At 32.8% G+C, this 23192-nt stretch overlaps 1 protein-coding gene across 1 annotated transcript in view; it reads right to left on the reverse strand.

The window, feature by feature from the left end:
* Nucleotides 1–23192, reverse strand: part of acvr1c (activin A receptor type 1C) — a gene marked incomplete at both ends in the record, with an annotated part of 62354 nt that overhangs the window by 23866 nt on the left and 15296 nt on the right. Inside the window, 6 exons of the mRNA XM_083908450.1 lie at nucleotides 18031–18161; nucleotides 18446–18570; nucleotides 18844–19000; nucleotides 20370–20537; nucleotides 20632–20862; nucleotides 21699–21941. Coding sequence (XP_083764576.1) covers nucleotides 18031–18161; nucleotides 18446–18570; nucleotides 18844–19000; nucleotides 20370–20537; nucleotides 20632–20862; nucleotides 21699–21941 — 1055 coding nt within the window. The remainder of the gene's footprint in view (nucleotides 1–18030; nucleotides 18162–18445; nucleotides 18571–18843; nucleotides 19001–20369; nucleotides 20538–20631; nucleotides 20863–21698; nucleotides 21942–23192) is intronic.

Below are 23192 nucleotides of genomic sequence, written 5' to 3' on the forward strand. Positions count from 1 at the left end.
ACTATGTCGTCCAAAATCTGACAAATTTTTTGAAAAACGTTTTTTTGGTCCAAAACTTGACAAATACGTCATACTATACTATGTAGTACGTCCTACTATACTATGTCTTCCATAATGTGACCATTTTTTGAAAAAAAAAATTGGTCCAAAATTTGACAAAATCGACATACTATACTATGTCGTCCAAAATCTGACCATTTTTTGGAAAAACGTTTTTTTGGTCCAAAACTTGACAAATACGTCATACTATACTATGTAGTACGTCCTACTATACTATGTCTTCCATAATGTGACCATTTTTTGAAAAAAAGAAATTGGTCCAAAATTTGACATAAACGACATACTATACTATGTCGTCCAAAATCGGACACATTTTTTGAAAAACATTTTTTTGGTCCAAAACTTGACAAAAACGTCATACTATACTATGTAGTACGTCCTACTATACTATGTCTTCCATAATGTGACCATTTTTTGAAAAAAAAAATTGGTCCAAAATTTGACAAAAACGACATACTATACTATGTCGTCCAAAATCTGGCAAATTTTTTGAAAAACGTTTTTTTGGTCCAAAACTTGACAAAAACGTCATACTATACTATGTAGTACGTCCTACTATACTATGTCTTCCATAATGTGACAATTTTTTGAAAAAAAAAAATGGTCCAAAAATGGACAAAAACGACATACTATACTATGTCGTCCAAAATCTGACAAATGTTTTGAAAAACTTTTTTTGGTCCAAAACTTGACAAAAACGTCACACTATACTATGCAGTACCTCATACTATACTATGTCTCTAAAATGTGACCATTTTTGGAATCAAACGACATACTATACTATGTCGTTTTTGATTCTGACAATTTTTTTGAAAAACGTTTTTCTGGTCCAAAACTTGACAAAAACGTCACACTATACTATGCAGTACCTCATACTATACTATGTCTCTAAAATGTGACCATTTTTGGTGAAAAAAAATTTGGTCGAAAATTGGACAAAAACGACATACTATACTATGTCGTTTTTGATTCTGACAATTTTTTTGAAAAACGTTTTTTTGGTCCAAAACGTGACAAAAACGTCACTCTATACTATGCAGTACCTCATACTATACTATGTCTCTAAAATGTGACCATTTTTGGAGAAAAAATAATTTGGTCCAAAATTGGACAAAAACGACATACTATACTATGTCGTTTTTGATTCTGACAATTTTTTTGAAAAACGTTTTTTTGGTCCAAAACTTGACAAAAACGTCACACTATACTATGCAGTACCTCATACTATACTATGTCTCTAAAATGTGACCATTTTTGGAGAAAAAAAATTTGGTCCAAAATTAAACAAAAACGACATTCTATACTATGCAGTACCTCATACTATACTATGTCTCAAAAATGTTACCATTTTTGGAGAAAAAAACTTTGGTCCAAAATTTGACAAAAACGACATACTATACTATGTCCTTTTTGATTCTGACAATTCTTTTGAAAAACATTTTTTTGGTCCAAAACTTGACAAAAACGTCAAACTATACTATGCAGTACGTCATACTATACTATGTCTCTAAAATGTGACCATTTTTTTGAAAAAAAAGAATTGGTCCAAAATTTGACAAAAACGAAATACTATACTATGTCGTCCAAAATCTGACCATTTTTTTGAAAAACGTTTTTTTGGTCCAAAACTTGACAAAAACGTCATACTATACTATGTAGTACGTCCTACTATACTATGTCGTCCATAATGTAACAATTTTTTGAAAAAAAAAATTGGTCCAAAAATTGACAAAAACGACATACTATACTATGTCGTCCAAAATCTGACAAATGTTTTGAAAAACTTTTTTTGGTCCAAAATTAAACAAAAACGACATTCTATACTATGCAGTACCTCATACTATACTATGTCTCAAAAATGTTACCATTTTTGGAGAAAAAAACTTTGGTCCAAAATTTGACAAAAACGACATACTATACTATGTCCTTTTTGATTCTGACAATTCTTTTGAAAAACATTTTTTTGGTCCAAAACTTGACAAAAACGTCAAACTATACTATGCAGTACGTCATACTATACTATGTCTCTAAAATGTGACCATTTTTTTGAAAAAAAAGAATTGGTCCAAAATTTGACAAAAACGAAATACTATACTATGTCGTCCAAAATCTGACCATTTTTTTGAAAAACGTTTTTTTGGTCCAAAACTTGACAAAAACGTCATACTATACTATGTAGTACGTCCTACTATACTATGTCGTCCATAATGTGACAATTTTTTGAAAAAAAAAATTGGTCCAAAAATTGACAAAAACGACATACTATACTATGTCGTCCAAAATCTGACAAATGTTTTGAAAAACTTTTTTTGGTCCAAAACTTGACAAAAACGTCATTCTATACTATGTAGTACGTCCTACTATACTATGTCTTCCATAATGTGACCATTTTTTTTTAAAGAAAATTGGTCCAAAATTTGACAAAAATGACATACTATACTATGTCGTCCAAAATCTGACCATTTTTTGGAAAAACGTTTTTTTGGTCCAAAACTTGACAAATACGTCATACTATACTATGTAGTACGTCCTACTATACTATGTCTTCCATAATGTGACCATTTTTTGAAAAAAAAAATTGGTCCAAAATTTGACAAAAACGACATACTATACTATGTCGTCCAAAATCTGACAAATTTTTTGAAAAACGTTTTTTTGGTCCAAAACTTGACAAAAACGTCATACTATACTATGTAGTACGTCCTACTATACTATGTCTTCCATAATGTGACCATTTTTTGAAAAAAAAAATTGGTCCAAAATTTGAAAAAAACGACATACTATACTATGTCGTCCAAAATCTGACAAATTTTTTTAAAAACTTTTTTTGGTCCAAAACTTGACAAAAACGTCATACTATACTATGTAGTACGTCCTACTATACTATGTCTTCCATAATGTGACCATTTTTTGAAAAAAAAAATTGGTCCAAAATTTGACAAAAACGACATACTATACTATGTCGTCCAAAATCTGACAAATTTTTTGAAAAACGTTTTTTTGGTCCAAAACTTGACAAAACGTCATACTATACTATGTAGTACGTCCTACTATGCTATGACTTCCATAATGTGACAATTTTTTGAAAAAAAAGAATTGGTCCAAAATTTAACAAAAACGACATACTATACTATGTCGTCCAAAATCTGACAAATTTTTTGAAAAACGTTTTTTTGGTCCAAAACTTGACAAAAACGTCATACTATACTATGTAGTACGTCCTACTATACTATGTCTTCCATAATGTGACCATTTTTTGAAAAAAAAAATTGGTCCAAAATTTGACAAAAACGACATACTATACTATGTCGTCCAAAATCTGGCAAATTTTTTGAAAAACGTTTTTTTGGTCCAAAACTTGACAAAAACGTCATACTATACTATGTAGTACGTCCTACTATACTATGTCGTCCATAATGTGACCATTTTTTGAAAAAAAAAAATTGGTCCAAAATTTGACAACAACGACATACTATACTATGTCGTCCAAAATCTGACAAATTTTTTGAAAAACGTTTTTTTGGTCCAAAACTTGACAAAAACGTCATACTATACTATGTAGTACGTCCTACTATGCTATGTCTTCCATAATGTGACAATTTTTTGAAAAAAAAAATTGGTCCAAAATTTAACAAAAACGACATACTATACTATGTCGTCCAAAATCTGACAAATTTTTTGAAAAACGTTTTTTTGGTCCAAAACTTGACAAAACGTCATACTATACTATGTAGTACGTCCTACTATACTATGTCTTCCATAATGTGACCATTTTTTGAAAAAAAAAATTGGTCCAAAATTTGACAAAAACGACATACTATACTATGTCGTCCAAAATCTGACAAATTTTTTGAAAAACGTTTTTTTGGTCCAAAACTTGACAAATACGTCATACTATACTATGTAGTACGTCCTACTATACTATGTCTTCCATAATGTGACCATTTTTTGAAAAAAAAAATTGGTCCAAAATTTGACAAAATCGACATACTATACTATGTCGTCCAAAATCTGACAATTTTTTGGAAAAACGTTTTTTTGGTCCAAAACTTGACAAATACGTCATACTATACTATGTAGTACGTCCTACTATACTATGTCTTCCATAATGTGACCATTTTTTGAAAAAAAGAAATTGGTCCAAAATTTGACATAAACGACATACTATACTATGTCGTCCAAAATCGGACACATTTTTTGAAAAACATTTTTTTGGTCCAAAACTTGACAAAAACGTCATACTATACTATGTAGTACGTCCTACTATACTATGTCTTCCATAATGTGACCATTTTTTGAAAAAAAAAATTGGTCCAAAATTTGACAAAAACGACATACTATACTATGTAGTACGTCCTACTATACTATGTCTTCCATAATGTGACAATTTTTTGAAAAAAAAAAATGGTCCAAAAATGGACAAAAACGACATACTATACTATGTCGTCCAAAATCTGACAAATGTTTTGAAAAACTTTTTTTGGTCCAAAACTTGACAAAAACGTCACACTATACTATGCAGTACCTCATACTATACTATGTCTCTAAAATGTGACCATTTTTGGAATCAAACGACATACTATACTATGTCGTTTTTGATTCTGACAATTTTTTTGAAAAACGTTTTTCTGGTCCAAAACTTGACAAAAACGTCACACTATACTATGCAGTACCTCATACTATACTATGTCTCTAAAATGTGACCATTTTTGGTGAAAAAAAATTTGGTCGAAAATTGGACAAAAACGACATACTATACTATGTCGTTTTTGATTCTGACAATTTTTTTGAAAAACGTTTTTTTGGTCCAAAACGTGACAAAAACGTCACTCTATACTATGCAGTACCTCATACTATACTATGTCTCTAAAATGTGACCATTTTTGGAGAAAAAATAATTTGGTCCAAAATTGGACAAAAACGACATACTATACTATGTCGTTTTTGATTCTGACAATTTTTTTGAAAAACGTTTTTTTGGTCCAAAACTTGACAAAAACGTCACACTATACTATGCAGTACCTCATACTATACTATGTCTCTAAAATGTGACCATTTTTGGAGAAAAAAAATTTGGTCCAAAATTAAACAAAAACGACATTCTATACTATGCAGTACCTCATACTATACTATGTCTCAAAAATGTTACCATTTTTGGAGAAAAAAACTTTGGTCCAAAATTTGACAAAAACGACATACTATACTATGTCCTTTTTGATTCTGACAATTCTTTTGAAAAACATTTTTTTGGTCCAAAACTTGACAAAAACGTCAAACTATACTATGCAGTACGTCATACTATACTATGTCTCTAAAATGTGACCATTTTTTTGAAAAAAAAGAATTGGTCCAAAATTTGACAAAAACGAAATACTATACTATGTCGTCCAAAATCTGACCATTTTTTTGAAAAACGTTTTTTTGGTCCAAAACTTGACAAAAACGTCATACTATACTATGTAGTACGTCCTACTATACTATGTCGTCCATAATGTGACAATTTTTTGAAAAAAAAAATTGGTCCAAAAATTGACAAAAACGACATACTATACTATGTCGTCCAAAATCTGACAAATGTTTTGAAAAACTTTTTTTGGTCCAAAACTTGACAAAAACGTCATTCTATACTATGTAGTACGTCCTACTATACTATGTCTTCCATAATGTGACCATTTTTTGAAGAAAAAAAATTGGTCCAAAATTTGACATAAACAACATACTATACTATGTCGTCCAAAATCTGACAAATTTTTTGAAAAACGTTTTTTTGGTCCAAAACTTGACAAAAACGTCATACTATACTATGTAGTACGTCCTACTATACTATGTCGTCCATAATGTGACCATTTTTTTTTAAAGAAAATTGGTCCAAAATTTGACAAAAATGACATACTATACTATGTCGTCCAAAATCTGACCATTTTTTGGAAAAACGTTTTTTTGGTCCAAAACTTGACAAATACGTCATACTATACTATGTAGTACGTCCTACTATACTATGTCTTCCATAATGTGACCATTTTTTGAAAAAAAAAATTGGTCCAAAATTTGACAAAAACGACATACTATACTATGTCGTCCAAAATCTGACAAATTTTTTGAAAAACGTTTTTTTGGTCCAAAACTTGACAAAAACGTCATACTATACTATGTAGTACGTCCTACTATACTATGTCTTCCATAATGTGACCATTTTTTGAAAAAAAAAATTGGTCCAAAATTTGAAAAAAACGACATACTATACTATGTCGTCCAAAATCTGACAAATTTTTTTAAAAACTTTTTTTGGTCCAAATCTTGACAAAAACGTCATACTATACTATGTAGTACGTCCTACTATACTATGTCTTCCATAATGTGACCATTTTTTGAAAAAAAAAATTGGTCCAAAATTTGACAAAAACGACATACTATACTATGTCGTCCAAAATCTGACAAATTTTTTGAAAAACGTTTTTTTGGTCCAAAACTTGACAAAAACGTCATACTATACTATGTAGTACGTCCTACTATGCTATGACTTCCATAATGTGACAATTTTTTGAAAAAAAAAATTGGTCCAAAATTTAACAAAAACGACATACTATACTATGTCGTCCAAAATCTGACAAATTTTTTGAAAAACGTTTTTTTGGTCCAAAACTTGACAAAACGTCATACTATACTATGTAGTACGTCCTACTATACTATGTCTTCCATAATGTGACCATTTTTTGAAAAAAAAAATTGGTCCAAAATTTGACAAAAACGACATACTATACTATGTCGTCCAAAATCTGACAAATTTTTGGAAAAACGTTTTTTTGGTCCAAAACTTGACAAATACGTCATACTATACTATGTAGTACGTCCTACTATACTATGTCTTCCATAATGTGACCATTTTTTGAAAAAAAAAATTGGTCCAAAATTTGACAACAACGACATACTATACTATGTCGTCCAAAATCTGACAAATGTTTTGAAAAACGTTTTTTTGGTCCAAAACTTGACAAAAACGTCATACTATACTATGTAGTACGTCCTACTATACTATGTCTTCCATAATGTGACCATTTTTTGAAAAAAAGAAAATTGGTCCAAAATTTGACGAAAACGACGTACTATACTATGTCGTCCAAAATCGGAAATGTTCATGAAATTTGTTTTTTTAGCCCAAAATGTGACCAAAGCGTTGTACTTTACTATGTTGTCGATCTCAGTGTCATACTGCACTATTTCAACGACAGGAAATTATATGCAGGAAATCCGCTTGGTTTGGGATTCGAAACCAGTGTTGGCCACAGTAAGGGATCTTGCCTCAACACATGAATAGGTCGGTTGCTCTACCATCTGAGCTATACAGTGAAATGACCTAAATGTCATACTATACTATGTTGTTGACCTCAGTGTCATACTACACTATTTCGTGCAAAATCTGACCATTTTAAAAAAATAATAATTTTGGTCCAGAAATTGACAAAAACGACATACTATACTATGTCGTCCAAAATCTGACAATATTTGTGGGCGTTTATAATAGATAGTATAGTGGGGAGGAGAGACAGGAAACAGACAGGTGGGAAATTATATGCAGGAAATACCGCTTGGTTTGGGATTCGAGACCAGTGTTGGCCACAGTAAGGAATCTTGCTTCAACACATGAATAGGTTGGGTGCTCTACCATCTGAGCTATACAGTGCCCTTAGACAGGTGACCTAAACGTCATACTATACTATGTTGTCGACCTCAGTGTCATACTACATTATTTCATGCAAAATCTGACCATTATTTTGAAATAAAAATGTTGGTTCAAAATTTGACAAAAACGACATGCTATACCATGTCGTCCAAAATCTGACAATTTTTTTGGTCCAAAACTTGGCAAAAACGTCATACTATACTATGAAGTACGTCCTACTATACTATGTCGTCCATAATGTGACCATTGTTTGAAAAAAAAAAATTGGTCCGAAATTTGACAAAAATGACATACTATACTATGTCGTCCAAAATTTGACAAATTTTTTGAAAAACGTTTTTTTGGTCCAAAACTTGACAAAAACGTCATACTATACTATGTAGTACGTCCTACTATACTATGTCGTCCATAATGTGACAATTTTTTGAAAAAAAAAAGTGGTCCAAAATTTGACAAAAACGACATACTATACTATGTCGTCCAAAATCTGACAAATTTTTTGAAAAACGTTTTTTTGGTCCAAAACTTGACAAAAACGTCATACTATACTATGTAGTACGACCTATTATACTATGTCTTCCATAATGTGACAATTTTTTGAAAAAAAAGAATTGGTCCAAAATTTGACAACAACGACATACTATACTATGTCGTCCAAAATCTGACAAATTTTTTGGTCCAAAACTTGGCAAAAACGTCATACTATACTATGTAGTACGTCCTACTATACTATGTCTTCCATAATGTGACCATTTTTTGAAAAAAAAAATTGGTCCAAAATTTGACAACAACGACATACTATACTATGTCGTCCAAAATCTGACAAATGTTTTGAAAAACGTTTTTTTGGTCCAAAACTTGACAAAAACGTCATACTATACTATGTAGTACGACCTATTATACTATGTCTTCCATAATGTGACAATTTTTTGAAAAAAAAAAGTGGTCCAAAATTTGACAAAAACGACATACTATACTATGTCGTCCAAAATCTGACAAATTTTTTGAAAAACGTTTTTTTGGTCCAAAACTTGACAAAAACGTCATACTATACTATGTAGTACGACCTATTATACTATGTCTTCCATAATGTGACAATTTTTTGAAAAAAAAGAATTGGTCCAAAATTTGACAACAACGACATACTATACTATGTCGTCCAAAATCTGACAAATTTTTTGGTCCAAAACTTGGCAAAAACGTCATACTATACTATGAAGTACGTCCTACTATACTATGTCGTCCATAATGTGACCATTGTTTGAAAAAAAAAAATTGGTCCGAAATTTGACAAAAACGACATACTATACTATGTCGTCCAAAATTTGACAAATTTTTTGAAAAACGTTTTTTTGGTCCAAAACTTGACAAAAACGTCATACTTTACTATGTAGTACGTCCTATTATACTATGTCTTCCATAATGTGACAATTTTTTGAAAAAAAAGAATTGGTCCAAAATTTGACAAAAACGACATAATATACTATGTCGTCCAAAATCTGACAAATTTTTTGAAAAACTTTTTTTGGTCCAAAACTTGACAAAAACGTCATACTATACTATGTAATACGTCCTACTATACTATGTCTTCCATAATGTGACCATTCTTGAAAAAAAAATTGGTCCAAAATTTGAAAAAAACGACATACTATACTATGTCGTCCAAAATCTGACCATTTTTTGGAAAAACGTTTTTTTGGTCCAAAACTTGACAAATACGTCATACTATACTATGTAGTACGTCCTACTATACTATGTCTTCCATAATGTGACCATTTTTTGAAAAAAAGAAATTGGTCCAAAATTTGACATAAACGACATACTATACTATGTCGTCTAAAATCGGACAAATTTTTTGAAAAACATTTTTTTGGTCCAAAACTTGACAAAAACGTCATACTATACTATGTAGTACGTCCTACTATACTATGTCTTCCATAATGTGACCATTTTTTGAAAAAAAAAATTGGTCCAAAATTTGACAAAAACGACATACTATACTATGTCGTCCAAAATCTGGCAAATTTTTTGAAAAACGTTTTTTTGGTCCAAAACTTGACAAAAACGTCATACTATACTATGTAGTACGTCCTACTATACTATGTCTTCCATAATGTGACAATTTTTTGAAAAAAAAAATTGGTCCAAAAATTGACAAAAACGACATACTATACTATGTCGTCCAAAATCTGACAAATGTTTTGAAAAACTTTTTTTGGTCCAAAACTTGACAAAAACGTCATTCTATACTATGTAGTACGTCCTACTATACTATGTCTTCCATAATGTGACCATTTTTTGAAGAAAAAAAATTGGTCCAAAATTTGACATAAACAACATACTATACTATGTCGTCCAAAATCTGACAAATTTTTTGAAAAACGTTTTTTTGGTCCAAAACTTGACAAAAACGTCATACTATACTATGTAGTACGTCCTACTATACTATGTCGTCCATAATGTGACCATTTTTTTTTAAAGAAAATTGGTCCAAAATTTGACAAAAATGACATACTATACTATGTCGTCCAAAATCTGACCATTTTTTGGAAAAACGTTTTTTTGGTCCAAAACTTGACAAATACGTCATACTATACTATGTAGTACGTCCTACTATACTATGTCTTCCATAATGTGACCATTTTTTGAAAAAAAAAATTGGTCCAAAATTTGACAACAACGACATACTATACTATGTCGTCCAAAATCTGACAAATGTTTTGAAAAACGTTTTTTTGGTCCAAAACTTGACAAAAACGTCATACTATACTATGTAGTACGTCCTACTATACTATGTCTTCCATAATGTGACCATTTTTTGAAAAAAAGAAAATTGGTCCAAAATTTGACGAAAACGACGTACTATACTATGTCGTCCAAAATCGGAAATGTTCATGAAATTTGTTTTTTTAGCCCAAAATGTGACCAAAGCGTTGTACTTTACTATGTTGTCGATCTCAGTGTCATACTGCACTATTTCAACGACAGGAAATTATATGCAGGAAATCCGCTTGGTTTGGGATTCGAAACCAGTGTTGGCCACAGTAAGGGATCTTGCCTCAACACATGAATAGGTCGGTTGCTCTACCATCTGAGCTATACAGTGAAATGACCTAAATGTCATACTATACTATGTTGTTGACCTCAGTGTCATACTACACTATTTCGTGCAAAATCTGACCATTTTAAAAAATAATAATTTTGGTCCAGAAATTGACAAAAACGACATACTATACTATGTCGTCCAAAATCTGACAATATTTTTGGGCGTTTATAATAGATAGTATAGTGGGGAGGAGAGACAGGAAACAGACAGGTGGGAAATTATATGCAGGAAATACCGCTTGGTTTGGGATTCGAGACCAGTGTTGGCCACAGTAAGGAATCTTGCTTCAACACATGAATAGGTTGGGTGCTCTACCATCTGAGCTATACAGTGCCCTTAGACAGGTGACCTAAACGTCATACTATACTATGTTGTCGACCTCAGTGTCATACTACATTATTTCATGCAAAATCTGACCATTATTTTGAAATAAAAATGTTGGTTCAAAATTTGACAAAAACGACATGCTATACTATGTCGTCCAAAATCTGACAATTTTTTTGGTCCAAAACTTGGCAAAAACGTCATACTATACTATGAAGTACGTCCTACTATACTATGTCGTCCATAATGTGACCATTGTTTGAAAAAAAAAAATTGGTCCGAAATTTGACAAAAACGACATACTATACTATGTCGTCCAAAATTTGACAAATTTTTTGAAAAACGTTTTTTTGGTCCAAAACTTGACAAAAACGTCATACTATACTATGTAGTACGTCCTACTATACTATGTCGTCCATAATGTGACAATTTTTTGAAAAAAAAAAGTGGTCCAAAATTTGACAAAAACGACATACTATACTATGTCGTCCAAAATCTGACAAATTTTTTGAAAAACGTTTTTTTGGTCCAAAACTTGACAAAAACGTCATACTATACTATGTAGTACGACCTATTATACTATGTCTTCCATAATGTGACAATTTTTTGAAAAAAAAGAATTGGTCCAAAATTTGACAACAACGACATACTATACTATGTCGTCCAAAATCTGACAAATTTTTTGGTCCAAAACTTGGCAAAAACGTCATACTATACTATGAAGTACGTCCTACTATACTATGTCGTCCATAATGTGACCATTGTTTGAAAAAAAAAAATTGGTCCGAAATTTGACAAAAACGACATACTATACGATGTCGTCCAAAATTTGACAAATTTTTTGAAAAACGTTTTTTTGGTCCAAAACTTGACAAAAACGTCATACTATACTATGTAGTACGTCCTACTATACTATGTCTTCCATAATGTGACAATTTTTTGAAAAAAAAGAATTGGTCCAAAATTTGACAAAAACGACATAATATACTATGTCGTCCAAAATCTGACAAATTTTTTGAAAAACTTTTTTTGGTCCAAAACTTGACAAAAACGTCATACTATACTATGTAATACGTCCTACTATACTATGTCTTCCATAATGTGACCATTCTTGAAAAAAAAATTGGTCCAAAATTTGAAAAAAACGACATACTATACTATGTCGTCCAAAATCTGACCATTTTTTGGAAAAACGTTTTTTTGGTCCAAAACTTGACAAATACGTCATACTATACTATGTAGTACGTCCTACTATACTATGTCTTCCATAATGTGACCATTTTTTGAAAAAAAGAAATTGGTCCAAAATTTGACATAAACGACATACTATACTATGTCGTCCAAAATCTGACCATTTTTTGGAAAAACGTTTTTTTGGTCCAAAACTTGACAAATACGTCATACTATACTATGTAGTACGTCCTACTATACTATGTCTTCCATAATGTGACCATTTTTTGAAAAAAAGAAATTGGTCCAAAATTTGACATAAACGACATACTATAACTATGTCGTCCAAAATCGGACAAATTTTTTGAAAAACATTTTTTTGGTCCAAAACTTGACAAAAACGTCATACTATACTATGTAGTACGTCCTACTATACTATGTCTTCCATAATGTGACCATTTTTTGAAAAAAAAAATTGGTCCAAAATTTGACAAAAACGACATACTATACTATGTCGTCCAAAATCTGGCAAATTTTTTGAAAAACGTTTTTTTGGTCCAAAACTTGACAAAAACGTCATACTATACTATGTAGTACGTCCTACTATACTATGTCTTCCATAATGTGACAATTTTTTGAAAAAAAAAATTGGTCCAAAAATTGACAAAAACGACATACTATACTATGTCGTCCAAAATCTGACTGATGTTTTGAAAAACTTTTTTTGGTCCAAAACTTGACAAAAACGTCATTCTATACTATGTAGTACGTCCTACTATACTATGTCTTCCATAATGTGACCATTTTTTGAAAAAAAAAATTGGTCCAAAATTTGACAAAAACGACATACTATACTATGTCGTCCAAAATCTGACAAATTTTTGGAAAAACGTTTTTTTGGTCCAAAACTTGACAAATACGTCATACTATACTATGTAGTACGTCCTACTATACTATGTCTTCCATAATGTGACCATTTTTTGAAAAAAAAAATTGGTCCAAAATTTGACAACAACGACATACTATAATATGTCGTCCAAAATCTGACAAATGTTTTGAAAAACGTTTTTTTGGTCCAAAACTTGACAAAAACGTCATACTATACTATGTAGTACGACCTATTATACTATGTCTTCCATAATGTGACAATTTTTTGAAAAAAAAGAATTGGTCCAAAATTTGACAACAACGACATACTATACTATGTCGTCCAAAATCTGACAAATTTTTTGGTCCAAAACTTGGCAAAAACGTCATACTATACTATGAAGTACGTCCTACTATACTATGTCGTCCATAATGTGACCATTGTTTGAAAAAAAAAAATTGGTCCGAAATTTGACAAAAACGACATACTATACTATGTCGTCCAAAATTTGACAAATTTTTTGAAAAACGTTTTTTTGGTCCAAAACTTGACAAAAACGTCATACTTTACTATGTAGTACGTCCTATTATACTATGTCTTCCATAATGTGACAATTTTTTGAAAAAAAAGAATTGGTCCAAAATTTGACAAAAACGACATAATATACTATGTCGTCCAAAATCTGACAAATTTTTTGAAAAACTTTTTTTGGTCCAAAACTTGACAAAAACGTCATACTATACTATGTAATACGTCCTACTATACTATGTCTTCCATAATGTGACAATTTTTTCAAAAAAAAATTTGTCCAAAATTTGACAAAAACGACATACTATACTATGTCGTCCAAAATCTGCCAAGTTTTTGGAAAAACGTTTTTTTGGTCCAAAACTTGACAAATACGTCATACTATACTATGTAGTACATCCTACTATACTATGTCTTCCATAATGTGACCATTTTTTGAAAAAAAAAATTGGTCCAAAATTTGACAAAAACGACATACTATACTATGTTGACGTTTTTGTCAAATTTTGGACCAAAATATTTTCTTCAAAAAAATTGTCCGATTTTGGACGAAATAGTGTTGTATGACATTGAGGTCGACAACATAGTGTAGTATGACTTTCTGTCACATTTTGGGCTAAAAAAAAAAAAAATGTCAACAAAATTACAGATTTTGGATGACATAGTATAGTATGACGTTTTTGTCAAATTTTTGACCAAATATTTTTTTTCAAAAAATGGTCAGATTATGGACAAATAGTGTAGTATGACATTGAGGTCGACGACATAGTAAAGTATGACGTTCTGTCACATTTTGGGCTAAATAAAAAATTTACAACAAAATTCCTGATTTTGGACGACATAGTATAGTATGACGTTTTTGTCAAATTTTGGTACCAACATTTTTTTTTCAAAATAATGGTCAGATTTTGGACGAAAGAGTGCAGTATGACATTGAAGTCGACGACATGGTATAGCATGACGTTTTGGTCACATTTTGGACCAAAAAAAATTAATTCAAAAAGATTTCTGATTTTGAACGACATAGTATAGTATGTCGTTTTTGTCAAATTTTGGACCAAAATCTTTTTTTTCAAAAAAAATTTCAGATTTTGGATGAAATAGTGTAGTATGACATTGAGGTCGACGACATAGTGTAGTATGATGTTCTGTCACATTTTGGGCTAAAAAAAAAAAATTCAACAAAATTTCCTATTTTGGACGACATAGTATAGTATGTCGTTTTTGTCAAATTTTGGACCAAAATATTTTCTTCAAAAAAATTGTCCGATTTTGGACGAAATAGTGTTGTATGACATTGAGGTCGACAACATAGTGTAGTATGACTTTCTGTCACATTTTGGGCTAAAAAAAAAAAAAATGTCGACAAAATTACAGATTTTGGATGACATAGTATAGTATGACGTTTTTGTCAAATTTTGGACCAAAATCTTTTTTTTAAAAAAATGGTCAGATTTTGGACGAAATAGTGTAGTATGACATTGAGGTCGACGACATGGTATAGTATGACGTTTTGGTCACATTTTGGACCAAAAAAAATAAATTCAAAAAGATTTCTGATTTTGAACTACATAGTATAGTATGTCGTTTTTGTCAAATTTTGGACCAAATATTTTTTTTCAAATAAATGGTCAGATTATGGACAAATAGTGTAGTATGACATTGAGGTCGAAGACATAGTATAGTATGATGTTTTGGTCACATTTTGGGCTAAAAAAAAAATTTTGAACAAAATTCCCGATTTTGGACGACATAATATAGTATGTCGTTTTTGTCAAATTTTGGACCAAATATTTTTTTTCAAATAAATGGTCAGATTATGGACGAAAGAGTGTAGTATGACATTGAGGTCGACGACATGGTATAGTATGACGTTTTGGTCACATTTTGGACCAAAAAAAATAAATTCAAAAAGATTTCTGATTTTGAACTACATAGTATAGTATGTCGTTTTTGTCAAATTTTGGACCAAATATTTTTTTTCAAATAAATGGTCAGATTATGGACAAATAGTGTAGTATGACATTGAGGTCGACGACATAGTATAGTATGACGTTCTGTCACATTTTGGGCGAAAAAAAAAATTCAACAAAATTCCCGATTTTGGACGACATAGTATAGTATGTCGTTTTTGTCAAATTTTTGGACCAAATATTTTTTTTCAAATAAATGGTCAGATTATGGACAAATAGTGTAGTATGACATTGAGGTCGACGACATAGTGTAGTATGACGTTCTGTCACATTTTGGGCTAAAAAAATTTTTTTAAACAAAATTCCTGATTTTGGACAACATCGTATAGTATGTCGTTTTTGTCAAATTTTGGACCAACATTTTTTCTTAAAAAAAATGGTCAGATTTTGGATGAAATAGTGTAGTATGACATTGAGGTCGACAACATAGCGTAGTATGACGTTCTGTCACATTTTGGGCTAAAAAAAAAATTCAAAAAAAATTCCGATTTTGGACGACATATTATAGTACGCGTTTTTGTAAAATTTTGGACCAAAATCTTTTTTTTTTTAAAAATTGTCAGATTTTGGATGAAAAAGTGTACTATGACATTTAGGTCGACGACAGTATAGTATGACGTTTTTGTCAAATTTTGGAGCAAAACTTTTTTTTTTTTTTAAATTGTCAGATTTTGAACGAAATAGTGTAGTATGACATTGAGGTCGACGACATAGTATAGTATGCCGTTTTGTCACATTTTGGGCAAAACATTTTTTTTACCGATTTTTGATGACATAGTATTGTATGTCGTTTTTGTCAAATTGTATACCAAAATATTTTCTTCAAAAAATGGTCAGATTTTGGACGAAATACTGTAGTATGACATTGAGGTCGACAACATAGTGTAGAATGACGTTTTGGTCAAATTTTGGACCAACATTTTTTTTCCAAAATATTGGTCAGATTTTGGACGAAATAGTATGGTCAAAAAAGTCATACTATAGCATGTCGTCCAAAAATGGTCAAAAAAGTCATAGTATAGTATGTTGTCCAAAAATAGTCAAAAAACGTCATACTATAGTATGTCGTCAAAAAATTGTCAAAAAAGTCATAGTATAGTATTTCGTCCAAAAATGGTCAAAAAAAGTCATACTATAGTATGTCGTCCAAAAATGGTCAAAAACGTCATAGTACAGGATGTCATCCAGAAATGGACAAAAAAGTCATCGTATAGTATGTCGTCCAAAAATGGTCATAAAATTTATAGTATAGTATGTCGTCCAAAAATGGTCAAAAGAGTCATGCTATTTTTAGACACTAACCCCATTTTTGAATTGGGAATCGATTTTAAATCGAATCGTGACAACATACCAAAAATGGGTGTGTTGTCTAAAAATGGTCAAAATTGGTAAAAAACGTCATAGTATTGTATGTCGTCCAAAATGGTCAAAAACGTCATACTATTGTATGTCGTCCAAAAATGGTCAAAAATGTTCAAAAACGTCATAGTATAGTATGCCGTCCAAAATTTGACCAAAAAGTCATACTATAGCAGGTCGTCCAAAATTTGACCAAAAAGATAAACTAAAGCATATCGTCCAAAAATTAAAAAAAAAAAGTCATACTATAGCATGTCTAAAATTTGACCAAAAAGTCATACTATAGCATGTCGTCCAAAATTTGACCAAAAAGTCATATTATGGCATGTCGTCCAAAAAATAAAAAAAAGTCATACTATAGCATGTCGTCCAAAATTTGGAAAAAAGTCATACAATAGCATGTCGTCCAAAATTTGACCAAAAAGTCATACTATAGCATGTCGTCCAAAAAATGAAAAAAAGTCATACTATAGCATGTTGTCCAAAATTTGACCTGCTATAGTATGACCACTTTTGTCAGGTATGTTTACATCATTCCTTATCGAAACACTAACCCACTTTTGCTTTGCAATTCTGTGAAATATCATCATGAATGTCTTTATTTCGATACCACACTCAAATCATTGTACAAAAGAATTTTAGCTCAGCTATTTTGTCCCCACTTTTTTTCTCTAGTCCGCCCCCTCTTGACCAGACTAGACGCTCATTGGCCCCGAGGGCATTTGAGTTTGACACATCTGTTCTATTATTATTTTTAAAGGGATTATATGCTTACGCAGTATATTCAATTTCTGCCAATAAACGCTCAAAAATGTTACTCCTAGGACCTTTTAATTACAAAAATATCACTCGCTACGAGTTACAGTTTTATATAAACACACGCACCAAGGAATGACATCATCACAGCGACAGTGACAGCATGTTATGTGAGGCTACGTCAGGCCCGATCATTTCATCTCACCTCACAACTCTGCCACTGGTTAGGAATACTGGGTCTGAGTTTCTGATCACACACCACTTTCCTCATGTCCTCAATGGACGGATCTGAAGGCACAAGGTCGTAATAAGGCAGCTGGAAATCTTCATTAAGTTCTGTTAAAATGACACAAACGGTTCTTTTAATGATCACGCTTTTCACACACACACACACACAAGATGGATCATGTGTTCAGTGTACGCAAAAAAAACACAGCATACTAACTATAAATGAGTACAAAGTACAACTGAAAATGATGGGGGCGAGTGTTGTCACGTATGTACCATTACTGCCACAGTGCAGCGAACTAAACCATACATTAGCTTCTCATTTAGCAGTAATATAAATGTTGATGGGTGTGTATATTTGTGTGAGAGTTTTTGCGTGTCATAGAAGTTACCCCGAACAGAGCATCTTTGGGCCAGTTCCCAGAACACGAGGCCGAGCGAATAGATGTCCGCTCGCTTAAATGACTCAAAGTTGTTCATATTGATTGTCTCGTCCAGGAGTTCTGGGGCCATGTACCTGCAGAGGACAAAATGATTAAAGTCTAATGTAAAAACAACCCTTTTAGATGTCCTTAATGGATGTGAGTGTGGACTAAATTCAGAACTGCAGGACACATTATCATCGTCGAACTACGGAGCAGCTCCACGAAAACAAGCGACATATAATAAATGTGATGTTCTCGTAGATGTGAAGAACATTGTGGGCTGTGTGCTTTCATACAAAACATCCATTTGATTCGATGTTTTCGTTTTGACGTGTGTTTTACTGTGTGATGCGCCGTTATCCTACCTCTTAGTTCCCACTCTGTGATTGGACGGTATGTCTATGGTGTTGGTGCTGGAGTCGTGTTTCACCGCTAAACCCAGATCAGCGATGGCTGCAGTGCCGTTTTTCTTCACCAGGACATTTTTAGACTTAAGGTCTCTGTGAGCAATAGCAGGCTTCCCTGAAATAAAAAAAAAATACAATTGATTAAAATTACAGAATTACATATTCTGTAGATTCACATATGAATTGTTAACAAAATATAATATATACTGTACATATCCAATTTAAATCTAATGTCTTGAGGATAAAAAGACAAACCACTGGAATATGAATCTTGATTATTATACTTCTTGAGCATTAGATTATAGATTAGATTATATTTTAGTACAGTATATAGTGCTTTTACTCATAGAGCGTACATAAAAAGTAGACATTGTCTGCCGGTCAAAAGCTAATCAAAAGTGAGAGTATACAGAATGGCCACCAGGGGGCAGAATTTTTTTTTTGTTTTTGTTTTTTTCAATGGAAGTCAGTAAAGGTTTTCCAGAGGAGTAAGAGATCTGTCTCAAGTTTCAGGTCTTCTTCAGTAGCACATGATGACACCACTGTGACAGCTGTGTCCAAACATCTGTGAATGTCTGTTTTAAAAAACATCAACAAAGTGCTGCCTGTTATGCAAATCTCGAGGTTTCAAATCAGGGGTTGAGATTCTTATGGATGAAGTCACAACCACCTGCCACTGGTTCTACTGCGCACACACACACGGTAGCTCAGTAGTAGAGCATGTCTTTCAACTCGGATGTGGGTTCAATTCCCGGCTCTGCTAGTCTCAATGCTGATGTGACACTTATAGAGATATAAAAATTATGAAAACCATTGTATTATCTTAGTTTAGGCCCATTTTATTGATTACTTACGTCATCGTTGCGTAACATTTATTTTTATTTTACGATCTTTTGTCAATAGCAGGCCGGTGCGGACACGCGATAGTTTGCTATTGTTTACTTTTCAATAAGCCGTGGTGTGTGGTATTTGTATGATTATCATCTTATAACTAACTGACAATCTAATAACTTGACTGACAAATGGATCGTAATAAATAATCGTGACGTAAATATGTTCTTCTTCTTCTTTTTTGGAGTTGACAGACTGGACGCAGCTTTCGCGTTATTCTGCCCCCTACAGTCTGAAGACGTATCTGCATTTAATGTGTGTCTCATTTCTAAGTGACAAAATAACCCTCAACACTTGGTTTTTGAGGGCCAGTTAAGATTAAGGGTTGAGCTTGAGGGTTAAGATTGAGGGTTAAGATAGGAATTGGAATTGGCCCCTAGCCCCATGAGAGACTTAACTCTGGGTGGACCAGCAGTGAATGGGAATGAAAGATGAAAGATAGATGAATGAGTGAATGTCAAAACTACAGTGTAAAGCATCGTTAAGTGGTCATCAAGACAAGAAAAGTGCTATATAAATGCAAACCATTGTCACAATCCTTTGAATTCTCTGATATAATTTCATTATTCTTGATCTTAATGGTATGGTCTTACCCTGCGTGCCAATGATTTCCATGTGAAGATGTGCCAGCCCACTGGCTATTGATAACGCCAGGACAACCATGCCTTCCATAGAAACAGTGTATCTGTTCAGGTAGTCATACAGGGAGCCGTGTTCGTGGTACTCTGACACCAACCACAGCTGAGTCCACAGGCCGTTATCTGCAGCACACAGAACATAATACGTTCGCACACTTATTTGCGACATATCTACAGAGCTGAATAAGTGAGGTGACTTCATCATAGCTAATCAGACCTTTGTTGTCAGCAGCAATGAATCCCAGAATGTTCTCGTGTCTGAGCATGATCGTCTGATAAATCTCGGCTTCGCGGAACCAGGACCTCTCATCCCTGGTGGAAAAGATCTTCACCGCCACGTCCTCTCCTCGCCACTTGCCCCGCCACACCTCGCCGAATCGACCCTTCCCAATGGTCTCTTGCAGCACTATCGTCCGAGCGATGGTTCTCTGGACCAGCAGAGGCAGACCTGAGAAGCAAAGGATGATGATGATGATGATGATGATGAGCGGCAGAGAATGTTTTTGTCTCAGTGCATCACAGCTATAGAAGGAATTGTAGTAATAAAGGTCATATGTAATATTCTGAACTTCTCGGTTCTCTGAGACATGAGTGAGGTAGTGATAGTGGTAGTTTAGTTTTACTTATTTCATTTGATCTGTTTTTATTATGGTTTTAAAACACATTTTTAATTTATTTTAGTTGTTTTTAGATGCATGTTGTTGCCTCTTGTGAGCTATTATGCCTTTTATTATTTATTCTGTGTTTTATTAATTCTTCTGTACAGCACTTTGGTTACCTGTGGTTGTTTTAAAGTGCTTTACAAATAAAGTTGGATTGGATTGGATAGTGAGATACCAAAATGAATGCTGAAAAAGAACAAGTGGTAAAGCAACATTAGCGATGTTTTGGTGACAGAAGTTACACACAGGAGCTTTAAAGTGCATTATGTAATAAATCTAAAGCAACTGGCCATAAAATCCTCCTAATATGTCACAGAGACTCAGGAATAATGTTCATATAACAAACTGAACTCACCAACAACAACAGTACAGACAAAATATTTGCATTAAAAAAATATATTTTGCAGACTGCAAATCATGTTTTCGGCATGTGGCTCCACCTACCGCCGTCTATCAATCATTGCAGTCAGTAGAGTCTCAGCTTTGAATTTGAATGTAGTAACCGTTTTTGGCCACATTCTTACATATGGCGCCTTTAAGGCAGCTTTAAAATTAACAGCAAATGAGCACAGTCTGTGCTTTTGTGTCTGTGAAGCAGCGTTTTTTTTTTTTTTTCCCTCACCCGATCCAGAACCTGACGTGCTCATGTCATAGATGAGTTCTTTGAGACATTTGTCAGGTGACATGAGCATCTGGTCGTCCAGAGGCTCCTCCGGGTCTTGCTTGTGGGCTCGACTGTAGGCACAGTAGTTGCCCTGCACAATGAGAACGCCGAGCAGGACCCCGGCGAACAGCAGGCAGGACGGCACCAGGACGACCACAGTGAGCTGCAGCCTGCTCCAGCTGGGTTCTTCCAAAGGCCTCTCTGACAATACACATACAACACACACATGTAAATGTTTGCAGTGAGATTAATTAAATGCAACAGTGTTCCCCTAAAATAACAGTTTGAAGACGATGAAGCTGTAGAATAGTGAGAGAGATAACTTTTTTTTCCCTCCCTATGATGGTTGCACCCTCTGGTGGTGATTGTTGAAAAGACACTATGGATTGAAATCGTCCCTTCTAATATACAATATATAATTAACAGATAATATTAAGTTATAGAGATGGAGGGAAACGGTGAACTTTTATTCCTGCCAATAAAAAAAAAACGTGGCAGACTATTTCTTCCTCGAGTGTCTTAAATTTGAATCATTGCCCGTCAAAGTAAGTCATCGTCGTCGCGATGCTCCGATCAAAAGCAGCTGTGCTGTGCAGTAAAGCCTTGTGATAAACAGCACAGTGGCCTTGGCAGAACGATGTAACCTGGCATCTTCATCCATGACCTTCATTCTGTTTGTGTGGGCGGGACAAAGATGTTGACACACACAGAAAAACACAGCAAAGCTGGTGGCCATGGTGTTAAAGTGAGATTTACAGATAGTGCTTACAAAGGTGTTCAGCACTGTAGCATATTATTATTATTATTAGCATTATTAAGCATTCATATTATTAAATGAGAGGTCTAAGGAAAAACAAAACATTACTTTAAAGGATACCTTGATATGGAAAACTTGCATGATTGCAGGAACTAATATCTCAACTTGGAGTATTTTAACATATGATATAATGCAGATTTAAAGCACCACTATGTGAGTTTTCTTTCTTTTTCTCAGAGCCAAGGTATTAAAGGTGCATTATGTAATAAATCTAAAGCAACTGGCCATAAAATCCTCCTAATATGTCACAGAGGCTCAGGAATAATGTTCATATAACAAACTGAACTCACCAACAACAACAGTACAGACAAAATATTCACATTAAAAAAAATATTTTGCAGACTGCAAATCATGTTTATGTTTTGAAATCATGTTTTGGCATGTGGCGCCACCTACCGCCATCTACCAATCATTGCAGTCAGTGGAGTCTCGGCTGCCGAGCAACCACGGGTTGTCAGTTACATCAGAAAACAAAACCTAAAAGACCTCTGTATTTTGAATATGAATGTAGTAACTGTTTTTGGCCACATTCTTACATATGGCACCTTTAATAGTTTTGGGTTTTTCATTAGTTTTAGTTTTTATTTCTTTTTGACTTTTTATTTTTAAAATTAGTTCATTTTAATTAGTTTAAT

The sequence above is a fragment of the Microchirus variegatus genome (assembly GCF_963457635.1).
Source record: "Microchirus variegatus genome assembly, chromosome: 22".
In the NCBI taxonomy this organism is placed as follows: domain Eukaryota; kingdom Metazoa; phylum Chordata; class Actinopteri; order Pleuronectiformes; family Soleidae; genus Microchirus; species Microchirus variegatus.